The sequence below is a fragment of the Egretta garzetta genome, unplaced genomic scaffold (assembly GCF_000687185.1).
Source record: "Egretta garzetta isolate BGI_Z169 unplaced genomic scaffold, ASM68718v1 scaffold361, whole genome shotgun sequence".
NCBI lineage: Eukaryota > Metazoa > Chordata > Aves > Pelecaniformes > Ardeidae > Egretta > Egretta garzetta.
The window spans coordinates 575,784-598,113 of record NW_009258688.1 but is presented as its reverse complement, the minus strand read 5'-3'; the positions used below and the strand labels follow the sequence as shown (position 1 = coordinate 598,113).

At 43.2% G+C, this 22,330-nt stretch overlaps 1 protein-coding gene across 2 annotated transcripts in view; it reads right to left on the bottom strand.

The window, feature by feature from the left end:
* The window catches only part of ITPK1 (inositol-tetrakisphosphate 1-kinase), a 122,759-nt gene that overhangs the window by 8,227 nt on the left and 92,202 nt on the right, over window positions 1-22,330 (bottom strand). For both annotated transcript variants that reach the window (XM_035888706.1, XM_035888707.1), the window contains exons 5-7: window positions 8,472-8,570; window positions 6,569-6,609; window positions 1,692-1,857 (exon numbers count right to left, since the gene is read on the bottom strand). In XM_035888706.1, coding sequence (XP_035744599.1) covers window positions 1,692-1,857; window positions 6,569-6,609; window positions 8,472-8,570 — 306 coding nt within the window. The remainder of the gene's footprint in view (window positions 1-1,691; window positions 1,858-6,568; window positions 6,610-8,471; window positions 8,571-22,330) is intronic.

The following is a 22,330-nucleotide window of genomic DNA, read 5'->3' as shown; positions in this document are numbered from 1 at the left end:
ACTAACTACCACAGTGGAAACCACCGGGAGAACTGTACCAGCACCTCCAGCCCGCTCCCTCTGTGCTGGAGGTTTTACTGGCAGGGAGAAATCCACCACAGCAAGTCTCCCCTTGGGATTCCCACCACGGCAGACTGATGGCATTATACAGACAACCTGCATGGGAACACCCAGACCAAAGTCTCAGCAGGTAGGTGGCTCCAGCAATAGAGCACTTCTGCTACGCTGGTCTCTCTGAATGGACATTTAAGAGCAGCCATAGGGCCACATACAATAAAGATGGGGAAGCGGTGAAAAGCAAACCTAAATCCACTCTGCATTCTGACACCACCATATATTCTTTGTGCCTTTCCTCCCATTTAGAAAGGCCCTGTACTTTCAGACAGTCGGCTCCTGGAGTGCCTCATAGCCGCTGGATCTGCTTAGTCGTCGGATCTGCCTAGCCAGGTGCCTGCAGCATGGCCCCCTTAAACTCCCCTGATGAGGGTAAGAAAGCCAGAGAAAGACAGACACTTACCCTAATCTGCCCACAAAACTTATTATGTGGGCTTCCAGACAACTTTCAAGTCTTACACTAATGTATAAGACATTAGCTCAGGCATTTTTAGAAAGATGCCTTAAAATGTTCTCCTCCAGCAAAAGTACAGACCAACTGTCCTAATAGTTTATATGAACACAGATTCTGGCCTACTTAATTTGATCAGGACATAGAGCAGACCTAAATGTAAACGCAGGGATACATACCTACAGACAAGGGCTTTTACCAGCATCCTAGTATACATATACTAACAAAATACGTATTTGTGTGCAGAACGCAATGGTGAGCACACATGCACACACTACAATCAGCAGAAACCACTACAAAAAGTGACAAGAAATTGGCAGTTGTTCATTCATCTCTTTCAGTTCAATACCTTCTCCCCTCCCTTCCCCACCTCCTGGATTTGTCTAGCTGCAGGCCGATCACGCTCCCACCCATTCCCTGCTAATTCCTTCTTGCTTATGAAAGCCACAGAATGCAGTTCTTGCGAAAACAGCTTTTTTTTCCATTGAAGAAATTTTAGTAATCTTTAATAAAAACCCTAGAAGTGCTGCTGTCTAGTGACATACAGCAGGATCACTGTCCTCACTGACAAATCCATTCCTCCTTCCCCCCAACACACAGCTGGTATCTACAAACCAAAGCACACTTCCCACCAAGGTATACAACACCATGCCTCACACGAACAGAGAGGGTCATTTAGGGGAGAGCATAAGCGATCTTTAATTTAAACACACATACATAATCAAGGTAAAAATAGGGAGAGGAAGTTCTGAAATGATGGAATCCAGGAAATTCTCTCCAAAGCACATTTATAAACAAACTCCGGAACAAATGACACATAAACTTGCTGTGAAATTAGAGAATTTCTCTCCTTCTCCCCCTTTCCATATGACATAAAATACTGTTTCTAACAGGTAAGACTCAGGTTACCATTGCATAAATATTTACTATACGAATGTCATTCGTATGTATTTCAGAGCAGATGTGTTATCTCCCTTCCTATTGAAATAATACAGAAGAGGAAACATGGTATGTAAGAACCAACTGCTTTCACTTCAGCAGCCTTTTCAAAGATATTTTTCTTTTGAGCCTGTTTGCTGCCAACGCTCCGAGAACTGACATTTCCTTTTAGATCTGTACAACGTACCTGAGATTCCTGCAGAGAAGTTCTTTAAAGATGGTCTTTTCACCACCGTGTAGGATTCCCCGACCACGAAGACTTTATACAGCACGGCGTTGTGATTAATGAAGCTCTGAATGACACAAGGGGGGCGGACAGCTTTCAGGCCCTCCTGGTTGAAGATGATCGCCATCTGGAAAGACACACACACAGTTGTGCACAAATCTTTCAATAACTTCATGCTTCACCACCACTTGACTAGCAGTGAGCGGGAACATCTACTGGTGGATATATATTGACCACCACCTTCTCAGCAGCTAGTCCTATTTAATTATGTTTCATTTCACTGACACACAACTCTCCAAACACTACTGGTAGTGCACAGCTTTCATTTTCAATCAACATTTTCTTCTCAGCTCTTTGCAATTTCATTTGCTGCTTTTAGGTAGGAAGCTACTGCAACTGCAGGTGCAACAAAAGGGTAAAACATGTGGCCAACACAAATGACAAAGCTTGTATTGAATACAAGCATGCATCATGAGAACAAGAGAAGGAACAGCTCTTTTTACTAACTATGTAAGTTCTTCCCCACAGCTTTATTTCCCGCGGTTTGGTTCAGTCTGGTTGCAATGGCCTAAGCACCAGGGTTTCATCCACATCATCAGAGAGCTTCTTCTGACTCTTGTAGCAAATGCCAGCCTAATGATTTTCTTGGCTTGGTTTCACCCCATTACTCCAAATGGACAGTCCTCTTGAAGGGACTAAAATAAATATGTCAAAAAGGAAGGTATTTATAGGGCCTGAATAATGAGCAACAGCTGCCTCAAAGAGCATGGAAGTGATGCTGGTAGGTGCATAGAAGTACTTTGACAAGCCAGCATATCTCCAGCACGTTACGCTTCTCTTTCTATCAAACCCTTCATTACCATGTTTACATGCATATATAATTATCCTAACCTGCCCCATTTTGCAGGTTTGTTGCTGGAGTATGGATGCTGCCATGGCTCTTATGCAGAACTGGCAGCAAGCACCATTCTGACACAGGCTGATGAAATTACTTTATACCAGTGTGCCCCTTCACAGCAGTGAGGATAAACTTAGGTTTGCTCTCCATCCTCAAAGCCCTGAAAAAGCTATGCTCTAGTTATCTGAATATTGACCTCTTTTAATTACTCCAGTGATGCTGGGCCTTGTTATCCATGGCAGCAGAAGGACATATTGATAGTCAGGTCAACATGAGTAAGGACTGTTCAAAGCCAGACAACCAGTCACACAGCTTATCTTCCTCCTCTCTAGGGAAAACTCCTTCCCACAGGTAGGGATGCTTTGGTTAGAGCACCCTCCCCTTCTGAAGACCCTTGAAGACAACAGCTAAGCACCCATGCCTTGAGCCTGCCGCCTACATCAGTCAGCGCAGGATGCACAACACTTGCCAGAAAAGTTCCTAAGCCCTGAAATGAGTTTTTTCTTATGCTTGTTTATATCTTCTCACTGGCCTCCTTCGGCCTAGTGTTTCACTTGGGATGTAAGACAGTCCAGAGAGGCTAAGAGAATTCCTGTGGGTCCCACAGTGACTCCACAGTGATATACAGAATAAAATTGGAGCTTCCTGCCTCAGCATGGTGCAGATGAGTTATACTGCTTGCTCTCTCTTTCCATGCGCTTCCCGTCAGTTTTTGTCCTTTCTGAGATTAGCTGTATCTTAGTGAAGAGCCAGGGTCACTGGAAGGATTTTACAAAGGAACTTTACCACTTTGTGCTCTCTCTCTTATATTATATATGACCAGCTGCTCATTTGATGTACACTGTATTTTCAGACTGAATTCTTGCTAATGTCTTAGTTTGTTCCTGTAATAAAAGCAGTAAATGTAACAGGTTTTGTTGTTCAAAAACATAACTGTGGTAAATGATGTGGCGATTACATATTCATAGGTAAAAGTCTGAGCACAGTTTTGTCCTTATTCCTCCTTAACTGGTAGACCACATCAGATCACATAATTGTCTGCACTCATGCACAATGACTCAGTAGATTAACATTTTCTGAATTCAAGTCAATGTGTGCATTCAATACCTACTTGCAGCTGATGTTCTTACTCTCTCTATGATACCAGATGCTTTCTATCTGACAGCACAGACTGAATTTGTGAGTGGTAGTAACCTGTGCAAGAAACCTACTCTAACCAGCAGAATTGTCCATCAAGATGATTCACAGCAACCACAACATCATATCTGTCTCTCACTGGTGGCAAGAAACACTGCTCTCTTCCTCCTCTGTGTAGACTGTTGGCTTTATAATATCTACAACATCACACTGGCAAAAACTATGTTGTTCCTATCCTTCAAGTGCTCTCTGCAAATATTAGTTAATTAATCCCCGCAAACCACTCTTTTGTAAGATGAGCAGGTACTTATCATCCTATTTTTTCCATCTGGAAACGCAGAGAGGCAGAGAACTGACCCAAGCTACTGGAAACCGTGGTAAACCTCTCTTCTGCAAAGCTCTGTGCTGACAGCCCCATGGACTAGCACGCAACCCATATAACTCCCATGGTGCTGCATTACCCTGGTTCACTGCGATGTCTCATGGCTTTTAGCATGCATGAATACAGCTCCAAGAATTCACTTGCAGGGTGCACAAGCTCTTTGTCATCTAGCACAGATCTGCTGTGTCTGGCAGTAACATAGGAACATTACTTTATATGATAATTTCCAAATAGCATTTCCTCATTATAAATGCAGAGCTCTTCTGAAGGCAAAACAAAACATTTGGCACAAAGAATTTTTACTGACAACATCCTTAAGGAACTCAGTCTCAAAAACCACAGTGATTCTCTGCCTTTTCATTCCTGTCTGCTCAAAATTTAGAAAAAGTCATGCTGGACACATTTCATCAGGTTACAGGTCTCAGTGGTGTCTCAAGGCAGCTTTACCAAGGGTCCGTTATCTTCTGACCTATTGGGAGCTGGGAAGGACAACCTTCAGGCATCATCTCTGGTCAAGTCTAACAAATGATGCTGGCAAAGTGGGGTTTAAGTGCTGAGCTGGCCAACGCAACTTCTAGTGCAGAGGCCATGTGGAACTGTGGGTCACCACAAGAAGACTGAACAGCACCTTGGCTTAACTAGCTCATGTTATCACAGCAAAATGCAGAGTCTGACAGCCTTGGCTGGCACCAAATCCAAATTGAAACCTATACCTTCAGCTATCCCTGTCAGCCAGTACTTGAACTTTCTGAATAGTCATCTTCTGAAGAAAAGCAGGTTTCTGGCTAGGCTGGATTCTAGTACCAGTGTCAACTCTGTGGTGGGAATATCTCTACAGAAAATGAAGCAATTTACCAAAAGCCAAAGAAGGAGTCATTAATAAAACATGCAACAATTTCTTGCTTCTAGACGTATGCTTTTAGACAGACTATACTGTAAGCAGAGTATTTATCCCATGCTTCCCTTGCCATTATTGACCATAAAAGAAGCAATTCCAAGACAGTTTCTCTCTGATCATAAATACACTTTTGGATCACTCCTGAGCACACAGCAACTCCAAAAGTGACTACTACTCCTAACTGTGTAAAGTACCATGCAAGACTTCAGGCTTTTTTCCAGGGGTCCTCCTAGGCTCTAGTGATAAGTTCCTGTGATAAACTGCAGCCTACAACTGTATTTTAGTGTAATTTTTGCTCAGAAAATGGAATTCTGGCAGAAGGCTAAGGTATGTCTGCACTGTATGAAAGAGCAGCAAAGAAAGATTCACCGGGAAAATGAAGTCCAAGCCTGGCTGGACAAGCACTGAAAGGTTCATGCATTTCAGGCTGTAATTGCAGAGGAACCTTCTACAGAAAAATCAACAGGGAAGCTGGAGTACTAAATTAATTCACAATCCAGTCCCCAAGTATTCTTGGGAATGACAGCAAAAATTTATAGCGGTTGCTCCAGCAAACTAACAGGACTGCCTGTCATGCTTGTAAAATGATCCAAGCTAAGGCCTGCATGAAAAATCTAGCTGCATTTTTAAAAGGAAGTTCTGGTCGTTCAAGATTTCAGCTGCTCATCTAGATTTTTGTTTTACTTCAGGGCCTTCAGCTCTCAGAGACGCTGCAGCAACATACTGCATGTTTCAGGAGCAGCTGGGAAACCTGGACCAACGACCACGCGGTTAACAAAGGAAGCCAAGCGTTATGAGAGCCAGCAGTGAGGCCTGGATTCTCAAAACTGAGCTGTGGTAAGCAGGAAGGCAGGAAGCACAAATGGAAAAGAATTAAAACAGGAATTCAACTTGCCTAAATTTAGAGGAAGCTAGGCTGATAGGGAACGCACTTCTTCCAGGAATACACAACCATTTTAACTGCAAGTGCTTTACGGGAATGAGGGAAAGCAGATAGTTCTACCAGCCCTGTTCTTCCCACAGCTCCAGCCGTGTTATTACAACTGAACATGCCTAGAAACATCTCTATTTGCTATTCCCTTCCCCTCAAGGACAGGAACCAGCTGACCTTCACTCATATTTCTGCTTCATTTGCAGGACAAAACCGTTTCTCACCTGTACCCCATACATGTTGGAAGAGAAACATGGTGGGGTGGAAACATCACTTAGTGTGTTTCCCACCAAAGGAGAGGCTGAAGGAGATTCCTTGCAGACAGACCTGACTGGAAACTGCAAACTGCTAGAAGCAACTAGATGATAGAAGCTAGGAACTGCTAGAAAACTTCCACGTCGAGAGGTTAAAGTCATATTTAACTTCATTTCAGATAAATCTGAAAAAAAATAATGGTGTAATTAAACACAAAGGAGAGGCAGGGGAAGGGAAGTCATCTGGGCATAGCCCTCATTCTGCCTACTGCAGGATCAGAAAGCACCAGCCAAACCATTGGAAGCAGGGGATAATACTGCAAAAGTTTTTAACTCACCTCGTGAGAGTTGGTTCCGTGCGCCACTCTGGTTTTACAAACTGGGTAAGTAAAAAAAAAAAGAAAAAACAATGCACTACTGAAACAGTACACACAAACCCCTTATAAATCCGTTCCCACCCACATGTGCAAACACTGGAGTTCACCAGACCAAGGCATTGACTGTACCAGATGCTAGTCAGTCTCTGCTTGAACAGTGTCCTCAATCAGAAAGCTTGGCTTGCTCCCTGCTCTACTCTCTCAACAACTCCCTGTAACTAAGGTGTAAGCAGAGGTCGTTATTAGGACTGGTCAGAGGTGCAAAGCATCAGCTAAGAAGTTAGTACCAGTACCAGTATTGCCACCCTGCCTACTCAGAGGGCATCTTCACAATTACGTGATTTTGCCCGAGACTGGAGCTACTTTACAGGTAGCACAAAGCACCAGTGTTCTGAAAACAAGGGAGTTGGGACACAGCGGAAACCAACTTCTTTTCCTACTTCCCTGTTTCTGGGGAATAGCAGGAAATCAAATGGGCTAAACCAAACAAAGATACAATATATTTTTCGCAGGCAACCGTAGAGGGGGACAAAAAAGGTAGAAAGAGCACAGCAATTCTTTCTCCTTCATATTCCTTATCTGCTCTGTATACCTTTGTTCTCACCTCCATCCTAAAACCAGTAAGAGGAAAGAAACAACATGCTCCTGCTATTATGAAACCAGAGAAGAGCTGAAGACCCTGGGACCCACACAATGACTAGAGCTGATGTTATTTATATGTTAAGCAGGGGAGATGAAAACTTGCAAGTAGCAAGGGGATGGATAGGACAAGACTTCTTTGGGGGTTGTTGGAAGAGTCAAATTGCCAGGCAGAGGACAGGCAGCTATGAAAGGCAGATGACCTGCACTAGAGTCCAAAATAAGTTGGTAAATATGATGTCTCACAGACACATGCTCAGGAGAGCAGGAGCATTTTAAAAAAAAAAAAAAAAGAGATATCAGAGACAGAAAAAGCACTCCCACAATACAATGTTATATTGATTTTCAGTGTTATTTTTTAATTTCATCATCACTTAGAGGGGTTGATTCAGGCCTTCTGAATATACGGGCTATATCGCTGGCTACTGAGGCTGTATGGAGAAGACAATGTGCATGGGTGAGGAAGGGGGGTCAAAGCCCTCCAGTGGGCTTTAAATCACTGCTTCACAATCTAGCTTCAGATCTGCCTCATTTGGGAGAGCTATGGCAGGGAGGGCAAAACATGCATTTTCCACATGACTTTACCCCTGAACCTCACAAAGGAGGCAAGCACCAAGAGAACAAACACCAACTAACCAACTCTGCTCACTTTGTACTGCAAGGAATCAAATAAAGGAACAAAATTTGCACAAGCCCCCCAGTGAAACTTGCTACAAAGCACCAACAGTTCATAGCAGCTGTTTGAGGCTGTGGGCCCTTCAAGCCTGCTATCTACAGAAATTTTTACATTCTTTCTTATACCCTTTAGGATTATATTTGTAGCCTGGACCAGGGAAAGGGAGGGGTGGGTGAAAAAAGAGGGCAGTCAGCACGGCAGTGATTTTCTCAAGAAAAATAAATGCATCTGGAGAAACTTCCTGTGCAAGTTCAGGGCAAGAGGCTAACTTTGTTAGATCTACTAGCATTTCTCAGGAACGCATGTTTACTGTAGTGAGGTGTTTAAAGTAAGGAACATCAATAAAAGACAAAGTAAAAGCTAATAGGGAGGGGTTTTGTTCCACATTCCAAGCAGACTGCTTCAGAACATTTGTTTTAGAAAGGTTTTAACATCCCTGACACTCTGCCAATGAAACCCACACTCCTACAGTGTTGGCTACGTCATGGGGGGTGCATGTGCAATATTCAGAACCTACTAGAAGCACCAAGGAAAAGCCCATGTACATACTGAATGGGAATGCCAGTCCATTCTTCTCTATAAGCTGCAAGGTATCTTCTCCACAGGCACTTGTCAGCTCCATAAAGGGTGGTGAACAGATCCTCTCATCTGCAAGACAAAAAAAAGACTCAAATGGAGATGAGGGGTTTAGCTTCTCAGCTGCACCATCACCAGCTGTCTCCATCCTAACTGCTTCTTGATAGCCAGCTTTATTTTAACAGTTGATATTACAGCACTGGAAAGATTATCAACCAGGCCTGAATTTGGGTTTCTGGAAACATTTCAGAAGATGAAAGGCCCAATCTTCAGATAAACTAAATGGAAACATAAAGCCTGTATTTTCATAGTTAGGCAGCAAAAATGATCACCTGTTTAGGAATAAGTAGCCGCACAAGACCTAGCCAGTAGGGTGAAAAGCAATTGGGATCTTAGCTCCTAACATTATGCCTTTGGGCATAATTTTCTAAAGCATTTTACAAAAATCTGAATGGTTGGCAAGTGTGGCTGGAGCAGGCAGACTCACAAAGCCATCATTACTGGAGGGCCCCTCAGGTGGCAGATTCCAGCGTGGGTTTACTTCAGCCAAGATGCCAGCCATGTAATACATCCCACTGTCCACTGGGCCCCCTCTGCCATGAAAGCACTGCTCATTTGGCCCGGCAAAGCCAGTCAGAGCACTGCTAAGATACTGAGACACCTTGGCAAGACTGCTCAGTGGACTTTGGTTAAAGATAAAAAACACAGGAAATGATGATAAAATTTAACAGAGCAGGTCTGCTCCAGGGTGTTTCTGCTTTTTCATATGGGGTTGTGGCAAGGCTGGAGTCAAAACCCAGCCCTCTTAGTGACTCAGTAGGTTGAACTGCTCTAGGGTTCACATCTTGTTCACTGCAGGAGAACTTTGATTCCTCTAGAAACGCAGCAGGAAAGGGGAAAAGCACTGTAGGACTCTTCAAGTATGAGTCTCCACCACTCAAGAGGGCTGGGTTGCAATTTCAAGTGCAAAGAGAACCCTGGTTTCAGCCACAGCTCTGGGACAGTCAGTGGGCCCAATGACTTTCAGACAGAAGCTGTGTGCATATTGACAAAGTCAAAGCAAGAACATCACCCAAGTAAGAGCAACAATCCAACTTAACTCCTCAGCAAGCACAGTCTTAAAAGTAGTGCCTCCATGGAGTTTTAGGTATGGCCAGGTTAACTCTGGAGTCACAAATGAGTTACAAGTCGAGTTAGCTGCACAGTACTGAACTGCAATTCAGAACAGGTCTGCCAAAACTCACTTCTAAGAGTTATTTCAAGAGAAACAGCATGACAACTTTCTCCAACAGGCAACTGGAGACCAGCACAAATGATGGGAGCAACCATATCTGGCAAACTCAAGTCACAGGTTTATATCAACCAGCAACTTGTCTTGGAAAATAAGCAAAATGTGACTGTTATTACCATCCACGTCTATCCCAGCGAGCAGAGAATCCAAACAGGTGGAGGCTATGCTGTGCAGACAGTGCAGAAACTGAAAAGCACATGTAAACTAAAACCCCAGCAAAACCAACTAGATACTCTTGAGAGTACCGTGCATCCAGAAACCACTTCATAAGCATTCTTTAGATTAATGCTTTTCATTTAATTGTAAGTATACGTTTATGCATGTTCCCTCACACAGAAGAGAAAATTGAATCATTGAAAATAACAGAGCGACAAAACACACTATAGTTTGGTATACGTATCTCAATACATGCTTCAACACTCTGATATCTGAGAACTCTGGCCATTAGCAATACTGTTGCTACAAGAAGTTTTTTGCAAAAAGGCTATTTTCATACATCCTAAAAGGAGCAGAAAGACTGATGTTTTGAGGTCAACCTCTACAAAGCTAAACAAAACATCCCAGACTTCAAAGCTTTCAGTTCCCTGCTATGAAAACAGAAAGCGGCATCCAAAAGTGACAGGTACTGTAATATTTACAAGCCTTTGCCAGAGTGAAAGTTCCTCAGTTGGATGAATTTAAGGAATCAGATTTAGTTTACAGATACTTGGGAAGAACTTTGGCTTGGCAGCTCTCCCACACATAAGGCTCACAAATAACTTTGCCTTCAGAGTGCAGACACAGAGGGACGTATGGTTCCATTTCGCTTCCCTCCGTGGCATGGGGACATGCAGGAAGGGGCAAACAGTAATTTCTTTGACTTTGTACTTAGAAAAGACCACCTGGATCAACAAAATGTAGCAGAGAAGACTCTTAGCATCTCAAAGTGCTCCTGCTGACTTTGGACAGCACTGGCATTTTCTCCACCAAGAAGGCAATTCTAGCTCACTGAAACCTCTAAAACAGACATTAATTCACAGACAGACCTGAGGACAAACACTCTCTCAACACAAGATTTCAGTATGGCCTACAGCTAGAAAGCTGCTGCTCTCAGTTTAATTGCACACACTGCAATTCTGAAGGTAGGTGTAGGTTTAAAAAGAAGTCCTCCAGCTGCCAGTGATGATCCTCTCTTCCTTCCCAGGGTGGCAAACACAAGCTGAAGCTTTCTCTCATCACCAAGCTCCTGCTATCAGTGGGATAGCAGTCTCAGCACACCTTCTCTGCACTGAGGTCCAGGACAGACCTAATTCAGTGTCTGAGGGTTAATCTGAATACTGTTTTACATCAGCATGGAACTACACCATACAATCCATGAAGAGCAAACAAACACCCAGTGGTACATCAAACCCTCCCCTCTCCTGCCGAGGTATGCTGCTTTAGCAGGATCTTAGTGAGCTGTGGTCAGGCGCTGGACCCTCAGCCACTGTCACTGCTTCTTCACAAACCAGTAGTGACTGCTCACCATGGGAAACCATTGCCAAAAAGGACAACAATAAATATACAAACAAATAAACATTAACAGTCTAGAGGTGAGAACGGGCAACATGAGTCTGGCACTACAGCCTAACCCTCCAGTCTGAAACCAAGCAATATTCTCATTTGCATCAGAGAGCCCTAGTGAGGATGAAGCACTTCTATAAAAGCAGTCAGAGAACTATTGAACTATGAGGCCACAGCTATGGCATGCCTCCCACAGAGCTGCATTAGCTGCGTACCGCTAGCAGAAGTGACTCTGTATGTGGGTCAGGACACAGAGCTGATACAATCCAGAACCTGCGCAAGGAGCCGACGCTGTCGCTCTTCTACTATCAGTACTCAGCTCTGAGCTGTGTGTTGGGATGCCACTGATTAGAAGAGACTTCGAAAACAGCAAGTTTGGAAAAGACTCTGCCTCATCTACCATCCTTAGCTATGTACAAGTGCCCTTAGTTCCCACAAGATGATTACAAATGCAATTTCTATGCTTTCCACTTTGAATCTGAAACTAAAACTCAGGTGCTTCCTCCCTCCCTTTGGGTACATTTATTAACCCTATCTTCATGCAGGCTTTACTGAACAGAAGATATCAGCAGGAAAAATCTTTCCAGAAGTCAAAGGACTGCTGTGATATAAAAGGGTGGACCTTTTCATAGGGCACACGAAGAGTGGTATTTCTTTCTTTTTTCCAAGTGCCTGGTAGTCTTTCAGAGACCTGCCTTTGAAATACGGCCAGGACTCCAGGTGGACCATGTCAGGTCCAGAACTGCCAACTTAACAGCAGCCAGCAAGGAAAGACTCTTCAGATCAGGAGAGGGTTCAGCTCTCACTTCAGACAAATACCAAAAGTATCTGTAGCATTTTTGTTGTTAGAAACAACACACCATAATTAAATGTAAAAGTCAAAATGCTGTCTCTGTGTTCCTCCCCCGTCTTTGTCCTTATTTTTATTGTATGCCTTGGCACAAGCTTTGTGGTGTCTGCTTTCTGTATTTTCCTTAAATTATTCTCCCTTTTCTTCAAGATTATCTGATCTCATAGGGAGCTCCCTCTTTCCTCTGTTTCACTTTCTGCATTTTTTTCTCACCCCCATCCCCATTTCTTCTCTATGCTGGTCTTTTTTTCAACTGTCATTTTGGCTCTTCCACTGCTCCCTACACTTTACCCTTCCATCACCTCTGAACGGAGATCACGGCTGGGATCACGTTCATTGCAAACGCAGGGGGAGTGTTTGCAGTGGGGCCTCTGAAGGCAGCAGGGAAGCTGGTGCTAAGAGGTCTCAGGTGACAGGCAGCAATCGTAGAATCATAGAATCATTTAGGTTGGAAAAGACCTTTACGATCATCAAGTCCAACCACTAACCTAACCCTGCCATCCCACCACTAAACCATGTCTCTAAGCACCATGTCTACCCATCTTTTCAATACCTCCAGGGATGGGGACTCGACCACTTGGGCAGCCTGTATGCTTGACAAAATTGCCTCCCTCCGCGCAGTGTTGAGGCAGTCAGCTCTGGCATGTTTGGGGTGAGCTTTGTCAGAGCACTGCTCATTCCCACAAAGCAACAGCGTTATTGTGAAGGCAGAAAACATGACTGATGAAGGCCAGTTTACAGGATGAATAACACAGCTAACCAAAAAGAGAGAGGTGAAAGAGTACTCAAACCAGGGAGCTGGTGCCAAGGAGGGGATTATTCCAGATGAAGTTCAACAGTAGTGACAGGAGCAATGGGATGTGAAGATGGGGGAGATGCAGACTAAATACTGGCTGGGGAAAAAAGTTTTCTGGCAGTGAGAATTGGCAGAAATCTCTATGCTTGGGACTTGCTTTAGTAAGAGACGTTGAGCAGTGCTCCTCTACCCAGGGCCTGTGCACCACTGGTGGCCTGCAGACAGACTGCCAAACGGTTATAGGATACCCAAACCCCCAAAAGGAAAAAGGCACAAGAAACCCAACACTAAGCACACAATCCCACAAAGCAGGCAGGCAGAACAGATACAGGAAAAATAAGAGTAATACATGGCTGTTCCCAGTTGAACCAAATCTTATGCGATAGTAAATGGAAACCACTGTGACAGGGCTGTACAAGAGAGTCCCTGGAGGGTTTTCAGTGGTCCTTGCACTGTAAGAGGTGCTGACACAGAGGGCAGCTGTGGATCACTACGGGGAAAAAAATAAACCGTAAGAACAGATGAACCATAAAATAGTTTTTTATTCAGATTTCTTTGGTCCTTACAATTTTGGAGAAATAAGACAACAAATAATAAATTGCAGTCCCAGTGCTCTGCATTCATAGATCAACAAACTGCATTTCTTTGTATTCAGAAATGCAGTTGAAAAACAGAGTTCATGGTCAGAGATTTTCTGTGAAGACAGCTCAAAACCTGTGGCTAGGAAAAACCACCCTGAGGAGGCCATTGCCCATTAAACTTCAGATTTACACTCTCAAGACGTCTCCCTACCTAATAATTCACCATTCTTCACTACCCAATCTAGGGATTAGGAAGCAGAGCAGACAGGCTGAAGAACGAGTATTTATTCACAGCACCTGTTGCCACGAGACAATGAGTAAATCACCAAACACGTCCTATCTCTACATTCCCATCTGCAAAGTGGAGAGAAGTCTTTGCCTTTCCTTGGCGAGGGGGAGCTTTATGGAGCTGGTTTAAGGAGGGTTTCAGGAAAAAGACTTTGATGCTACTGGGGCCATTGCAAGAGCTGAACAAACTACCTGTTTGAAGCTTCAGTCTGAGCATCAGCAACCAAAACCCCAAGTGTGTTACTGGAAAAACATAAACCAAAAGGACTGGAAAAACATAAAACAAAAGGTGTGTTTACTCAAGAATATCCTATCTTCTGATCAGGCTCAGTACTGTCTCATTAGCAGCAGCATCTTCTCTGTGTACACACAGAAGGTAACAGAAGCACCAGATGAGGGGAATGCTGAGGAGAAGGGAAAGGTAGAAATTGGCACAGTGAATTTCTAAAACAGGCGGAGGGAGGATGCAGTTTGTCAAAGGAGCACAAGAGGAGGCCTGGAGTCGCTTGGGTATGCAACAGACTTGTCCCAAAGAATATGAATGTGTGATCCCCTAATTCTGCTTAGCAAATACAAATGGCACACAGCTTGTGCCTGAGTTGCTCTCTGTGGCTGGAAAGGCTGGCAGGATTATTTCTGAAGAAACAGCGTGCACAACCTCCATATCGCACAGTGCTCTATGCAGAGAAACAACAAAGCTGCTCCTGAAAAGCGCTGGTCTCTTCTGTAAAGACCCATTAAGATAAGGAGAAAAACATCCACGTCAAAATCAGGACTGGCTCAGGTCAGTCATCACCCAACGCTCATGGACCAAATGTTAAGCCTTAAGCTATCTGAAAGATTTACAGCAGACTGTACCAAACTCAAAACTTCCTACTTTGTTGAGAAAAGCCAGTTTTTAATAGAATAGTTGGCTCTGTGATTTGATAATGCTTAAGCCCCTTTAAAAATAAATACATTTTCAGTAAAATGTGCTTCACTGTAGCTTCCACCAGCTTGCACTGTTCCACTCTGCTCCTAGGGGGATAGAGAGGATGCACAACGAGGGCAACGTCTTTTTTCTCCTAATACAATAAGGGGAGGAAATCTGAACTTCCAGCTCACCCCTGCCTCCTAAGTTCATTTTCAACCAAAAAAACAACTAACCACACACAGAAGTTGGCAGGTTCTTTATTTCAGCATGCAGCTGAACCTTATCTTGAAGGTATCCTAATTTAAATCACTGCATGACTGGGGTTTTTTTGCCCTTCAGAATCCCTTTAATCACTGTAAACTTACAGCTTTAGACTGTTGCTTGTGCTAAGGTCGAAAGTTGGTATGTCAAAGATTCAGCCAAGCTAAGCCAGTCCACAACTTCACAGCAGCCCAGTCTCTATCATCTGGAAGTACCCCTTCCTCACTCCTTCCTTTAGCAGTTAATTTTTCAGTTGTAGCTTCATAAACCCCACAACTTTATAGAGTGTTCAATCAGGTTTATTCTAGCACTTGTGTGCTGTATTAAAAATACTCTAGAGTTGTTTTCCCTTCCCCTCAGACATGGGTGCATGAGGAATACTGGCAGAACAGATTTAGATCAAACGTATGTCAATCTGTACTCATTACTGAAAAATCAACCCATAACTGAATACCCATGTGTTTGCATTTTACTTTTAAGTCTGTGGGGGGGAAAATTCCAATTCTCACGATAAAACAGCTGTATTTGGGGACCATTTGGCAAGCACATTCCAAAGACACAAGAGGGCAGAGCAGACTCAGCTTTGAGGGCACAATTTTAACCTTACCCTAGCTTGACATACAAGGAATTGTGCACTGAATATCTATATTAAATGGAACATCTGCAGAGCAACAGTCTTCAATACTAATAAAGTCGTGATTTCGAAGCATGTGGGCAGTGAGTGAGGAAATCTTACAATTAAATATAAGTAAAAAACTATTCAAAAAATTCTCAAAACTTGCCATTTCCATGCAATTTAGGAGTGCTAATTATGGTTTTTGAACATGATGAATTCAGCTTAGATTGCAGAGAAATGATAAAAGATAAAGAATAAATAAAGACGAAAGTCAAAGTAAAGCCAACCTGATGGAGTTTTTTCCCCCACCTGAACTCTTCTTCAGAAACAACCATTTCACAAAGCTATGGTCTGGACAGGATCCTCCCTTACCTTTTAGATCCAGACTTTTATCTTATGCTCACTTTCCTCAGTGAGGAAGATGTTCCTTTCTGATTCCCAAGAAAGGAATTCACATCATCTCTTGGGTGCTCTTGGGTTCAAAGAGGCAGGTTTTGCATCAAGCATTCAGCTTACTTGTGGTGATGGAGCCTCATGGCCACCTGGCAGTAGAGGAGCACAGCTACAGACATGCCTTCACTTAAAATAGACCGGTGGTGGAACATGTTCATTGACACAGCTCGATAAAGCAAGCTCACAGAAATGTAACAAGTTAAGAGGTGAAAGATTACCTCATTCACAAAACAGAATAAAGGCTGGGAGATGTGTGTTCATGAAAGGGATTGTTTGGCAAGCTCAAAGACTTTATCTGCATTTTTACCCCAATAATGTTCTACTCAGAACCCTGACAAGTGTTGGTATCTGTGAAACCCCAAAGGCATTTCCAGAAGAGAGACAACGTAAAATCTGCTCTGTATGTCTGATCTATATTAAAATGCAAACATCTGGTTCAGTGTGAATACCTGAACCCTGATTAAAGCCAACTCAACCGCCTTTAAAGAGTAATTTGTATCTGCTGTTTCATATGCTTACCCATATATGCTGGATAAAGGAATGATAGTTAGAATTGCCATTCTGAAGCAACAGAAGTCTCTGATTTTAGTATTCTTACCAACACGGACTACCCTAGTATACAGAATGATAAATGAGTCTCAGAACCAAGAGCCAGCATCCAAATACAACTCCTTCCTCTGAAATGCAAAAAGTATCTAATGGTACAAATATAGCTTATTTCATGTTTCCTTTCCCAAATGCTGAGCTAAGAAACTACTTGGACTAGTACAAAACAATTTGCAAGCTAAATTCCCATCTGCAAACTACACACCTCTAGGACAGGAGCCAGTGGGATGCTGCTTTGCATCCCCCTGGCCTAGACGGTGGGCGAGAACAACAGATAGTGGTCTGCACTTCCCTGTATAAACACACACAGCTTCAAAATGGCCAGCAAGCACCAGATTTGGTGCAAATATATTGTTATACACTATGTGTTGGAGCTTGAAGAGAAGGTGTGAGCACCACAGCCCTCATGTGCTTGAACAGATAATATAGCACCACAGTTCCTCATAATCAACTGATGCATATGAGGAATTCACAGCAGAGCACCAGTTTGCTCCATGCAGCGGGATGCTAACCATACCCAGGAATCTAAGGTGAGCCTTGAAGGCCATATGCGGAACTCCTTACTGATTTTATTTGCATGTAACTCTACTGACTTAAGTGAGTTGCTTCCTCTCAGTTGAAGAATCAGTCTCTATGTGTCTTACATGGAGTATATTGTCTAATAAAGAAGAAAACCACCAGTGAGTATGTTTACGGCAGGGGGCATGATGACAGACATGACACAGGCAGCTTTTTCTTAGAATCATAGAATGCTTTGGGTTGGAAGGGACCTTAAAAATCATCGTGCCAACCACTTTGCCATGGGCAGGGACACCTTCCACTACACCAACTTGCTGAAAGCCCCATCCAACGTGGTCTTGTACACTTCCAGGGAGGGGGCATGACAGGGTTCATTTGCAGACATTAGAGTACCCAGAAGAGTAGAGTCCACTGAAGCTCTTTATAGCTCTAATCTAAGAGGGTTGATAGCCCTTAACCAGATCAGTTTAATGAGATTTTGGAACCTAGATCCTGGGAGAGACTACACAATGCATGTCCCACGCTTTCCGTAAATACCACTTCCAATCTATACAAGCTGGGTCAGAGGCAAAGCAGCAGCCCACAAGGAGTGCGAAATAGAAACAAGACTCCCTCCAAGGTAGAGAGGCATCTCAGGGACATGCTGAAAGGGGCTCTGACAGTATCAGCTGATGTCCAGATCAAGCCTCCATAGTACAGCAAGACTCCTGCAGCAGCTGTGCCCCAGCTCAAGCCAGAGAGGAACAGGATGTTTGGCCTCTGTTCCAGACCATGCCACCAATGACAGGGGAAACGTGAGTAACTACCTGCCTTTTATTACTTTACCGACTCACGTGTATGTGAACACAAGGTGAAGTGCAAGAGATCACATGCAGAGCTATGAAACACTGCAAGATCTTGGGATAACACTGAACAGTAGGAGGGGTGTATCGCTGCTGCTGCACCCCTGAGCAGGGCTGACAAGCAAGCCCTGTGGCTGAGCATCTCCACTCCACTTCCAATCTCCAGGTGTTGGGGGTCCACCTGTGTGCTGTGAGGTCAAAAGGGTTTTCTAGGGACCTGATGACCATTGGTTTCATTTGAATTTCTTTATGTAAAGCAGCTTCCCAGAACACAACTATACAATGCATTTCTTGCTGTCTCAGGGATGAAACCTAAGAACACGGTATTTCAATAACAACAGTGGAAAGAACTGTTTAGGCTGAAACAAATATATGTTTGAACAAGGATAGAGAAACCTAAGCAGAGACTTACATATCAACTCAACAACATATGCAAATGATCATCGGTCCCAAGTTTACATGTAATGTGGGAAAAAACACCCTGCCCCAGTACTGTCTTTGTACAGGTTAGGAAACTTCTCTAATACATGGGGGACTTTTCCCTTCTACACTGCTCATTGTTCAGAGCTTGCACTTTGTGGTGTGGAAGGAACACCACCAAATGAAGAGGTTTTTTTAATTAAGCAACATCTTGTGTTTTCAAATGAAGATCTTAAAGATGACCTGTAGACAATCCTGAAACACTTAGGAAAAGTAACTGTGAAACACTCATTCTGGACTTGAAGGATTCTGCTCTATACTTCTTTGCAATGGCTTAACTGGAGTACAGTGCACCAACCAAAGCTGCTGCCCACTACAGCAACTGGTGCAATTTGATGATTTTTCCGCAGTGGGGTGGACAGGGCCTGCACTGAAAGCAGCAAGAAGAAATAACTTCTGAGACAAGGAAGCTACATGTACTTCAAACACCAGGAAGAAAAAGCAAAGACCTATCTCTGTGGGAAAGCTTTGTCGGTGTATGTTTTTCTGTTATAATTATGTTAGGTACAACTACAGTAAAGGAATGTACACACAGCACTTTGTTTACATTGGATTAGTTTCTTCCATTAAAAAGTCTTCAGACAGCCCTGTACCTTTTTTTCCTAAACAACTGCAAAACACTCCGGGTAGATATTGCAGGAAACAGCATTCCCACACTGGATCCCAGATGACCAAAATACTGTGCAGCACCTGTGAGAAGTTATTGGGATGCAAAGACCAGCAGTCCTTACCCACTACCCTGAAACCATGTTGGTTTAGGGAGTGGTCACTATTTCCATACTGCTGACGCGCTGCAAGGAGGATGCACCAGAGACAAATAGTCTCCTGAATCATATTCTCCGCTTTGGCGAAGATTAGCTCTCAAATAAACTTACTAGCATAATTTTATTTGTTTAAAAGGGAGTGCAAATATTACCCTGGTCCACCTGACTGTAGGTGTGTGTCTGGTTTTGTCTTGGGCTCCTCAGCACAGGCTTGCTGCTGCTTATTGAACCTTTTGCTTGTAACAACATATTAGCCCTGGATTACACTTTCTGCTCTTGCTTCACTGATTGGTATGGACTCACGCAGTGAGGGGAATCTTTTCTGTGCATCTCTTTGTACTGCATTGGGCTGGAGGAGTTGTACCGGCCTCTGCAAGTAGTTCCCATCTTCTGACAATAAGGACCAAATATACTAAGGTATACTTTTTTTTTTCCTATGGGTTTATCCATTTAAGACTTGATACAACACCTATCTCTGTGATGCCTAAGAAACAAGTAGTCAGGATTTAGAGTTCATGGGAGGTGCTTTCCCTAAAAATTAAAACATTCTAAAAGTTGCTATGCTTTCTACATATAATGGCCACTTCATTTACCTCTTCTTTATCCCCTCCCTTTTGTCAATGTGGCAAAATATTCACTGTCTAGGCTCTCTCATCCTGGGGGTCCTTTAGTTAAAGGACTGCCCCCGAGTCTTCTCACACATTGCTGGTTGTCCTTTTTGTCCACCCCAGAGTCCCACCTGCTCTTCTAACTGATCACTCAGCCCTGTCGCCACCCCTGACCTTCCCCTTCCCACCTACACTGCCATCTTGTCAAAAGCTTTCTCAAGGATAAACTCCAGTGACACTTCTAAAGCCATGTCCTTCCTCAAGCCCCCTTTGCCAAAACTCAAGTTTATACAATCATTTTTTCCTTTCCCTGGGTGGCTGGATCCTTTTTATATCTCTCCTTGTTAATCTAACTAACAAAGTGAAAGTTGTAAAGAAATGTCTTAGATTTACTAGTCTTCTCAATGAAGTATATATGAAAAAGCCAAGTAATACCTCAAGAGGAAAAAGCCTCAAATATCATGAAGGAATTGAAGAAGACTGAGCTACAGCATAGCTGCAGACTGGATGATTAAGACAACGGGTCCTGAGTGGGCACAGGGAGCTGCGTAGGAAGCCCTTCAAACTCCTTGTCAACTGTCCACAGTCCCCCAGACTTACTGCACCTATGCCAAGAAACACAGGGGACGCAGACTTCTAGAAGGCCAGACTGTATCATATCCACCCCTTGGCTACTCAACTCAAAGAGGGCTGGGAGCCCTATGAATTTGTAATGAAATAACAAGGGCTTCCCCTTTCACAACAGCCAGTGACAGGACGCACAATGGTGACTGAGAGACGAACCCTCTGGAAGATGCCTTCAGCCACAGACACACATCCATTTAGAAAACACCATACTTTGCGGCTCAGAGTATCTGATCAGTGAAGAGGAAAGTTCCCCTTCTGTTCAGTGTCAATTCCCAGTTTTCACCAGATCTTTCTTAAGGAAAGGAACATCCCATGTCTTCAGGAAATGCACTTCTTTGAGAAGTAAATAGCTGCAAAGACTTAAGAGTACTTCATTTGCATCTGCTAGCTATCTTCTAATCCACTTTTTGGTGGGTGACAATGCTGCAAAGGTATGTCGAAATCCTATGCTCTACAAACCATATGGCTTGCACAGAAGAATTTAAAAGTTACTAACAGTAAAATTGCAGGCTAAACTCTATTCTTAATTATGTTGTAATCAAAGAAGCATTAAAGACTACCCAGTCAGAAGAATGCTGGGCTCATACCAAACCAGTTGTAGGATCTGAACTCTGCTGTGTAGGTGGATTAGAAAGTTATGGAAAGAGCTAAATTCTTGGCTAATTTTCAAGGAGAGAAACATTGCTAAGCTCAACAAGCTAGACAGCTCTCAGCATGACCCATCATGGTTTGTATAAAACATCTTTGATTTACTAGACATGCTATTTCCTTTTCGTCTGATCTATTTAATGACATTTTTCCAGGCTTTGGGAATCTAGGTGCTCATTTTCTTTTTGACAGACTGAAAATGCTGTAACCAAGTCAGGGAGATAGAAGACATTCAGAGACATAGCATTTCCAAAACGAGGAATGTATCTGTAGGTCTGGGAAAGCTAAATACTTCAAGGGCAATTAGTAGATTTCTGAGACATGTGGTCATGTCTTTCAGTCAAAACTTTACTAATCTGCTTCCTGGTAGATAAAAAAAAATTAGCTTGTATTTGCAACGATTAAAAAACCCCACAGAATAAATACTAAGATTAAACTTTTCAACTAGCTAAAACACAGATGGAAGAATGCTCATAGAAAATCCAGGCTTCTGTGTACATTCTGTGTACATTTCATTTATACAAACTTTTTCAAATACACAAAGTTTCACATGTATCAAAGATTCTTCCAGCATCCCTGGGCTATCCAGTGTGGGTTTCATTTTACTACCAGGGAAGCTGAAGCAGACCCTCAGTGAACTGACCAAAGCAACGATGGGTTTCAGCAGCAGACTCCGGCTCAGGATGTAATAGCAATTCTCCCAAGTTCTCATACAGCACTCCTCATTTGGAGATCTTTCCCCTTCTCCAAAGGCAGCACTCGTCACCACTCCATTTTACAGACAGTGAAAACAAGAGACAAAACCCTAGAAGTACTCCCCAGGAGGTAGCCTGTGGACAGGGGTGGAAAACCTCATCTTTTGTGCCTGACTCTGTCTGAACCAAGAACTTACCAGTTCCTGGGTCTGTCCTGAAGTATCAGCCACTCGCAATACAACAGCTGAATGACGTTTGTTGAGGCATTTAAATACAGAGAAAGGAAACAAATATTGAAGTAAAAAAGTGCAGTGGAAAAGTTAAAAAAAACTATGACCAGCACCTAGAGTATAAGCATTTTAGTTTATCCCTCGATTGCAGAATGTGATCCTAAATAACGTTAGGATTTGCAAAGGTACGTAACACAGACACATAGCTCAAGCTTTATATGC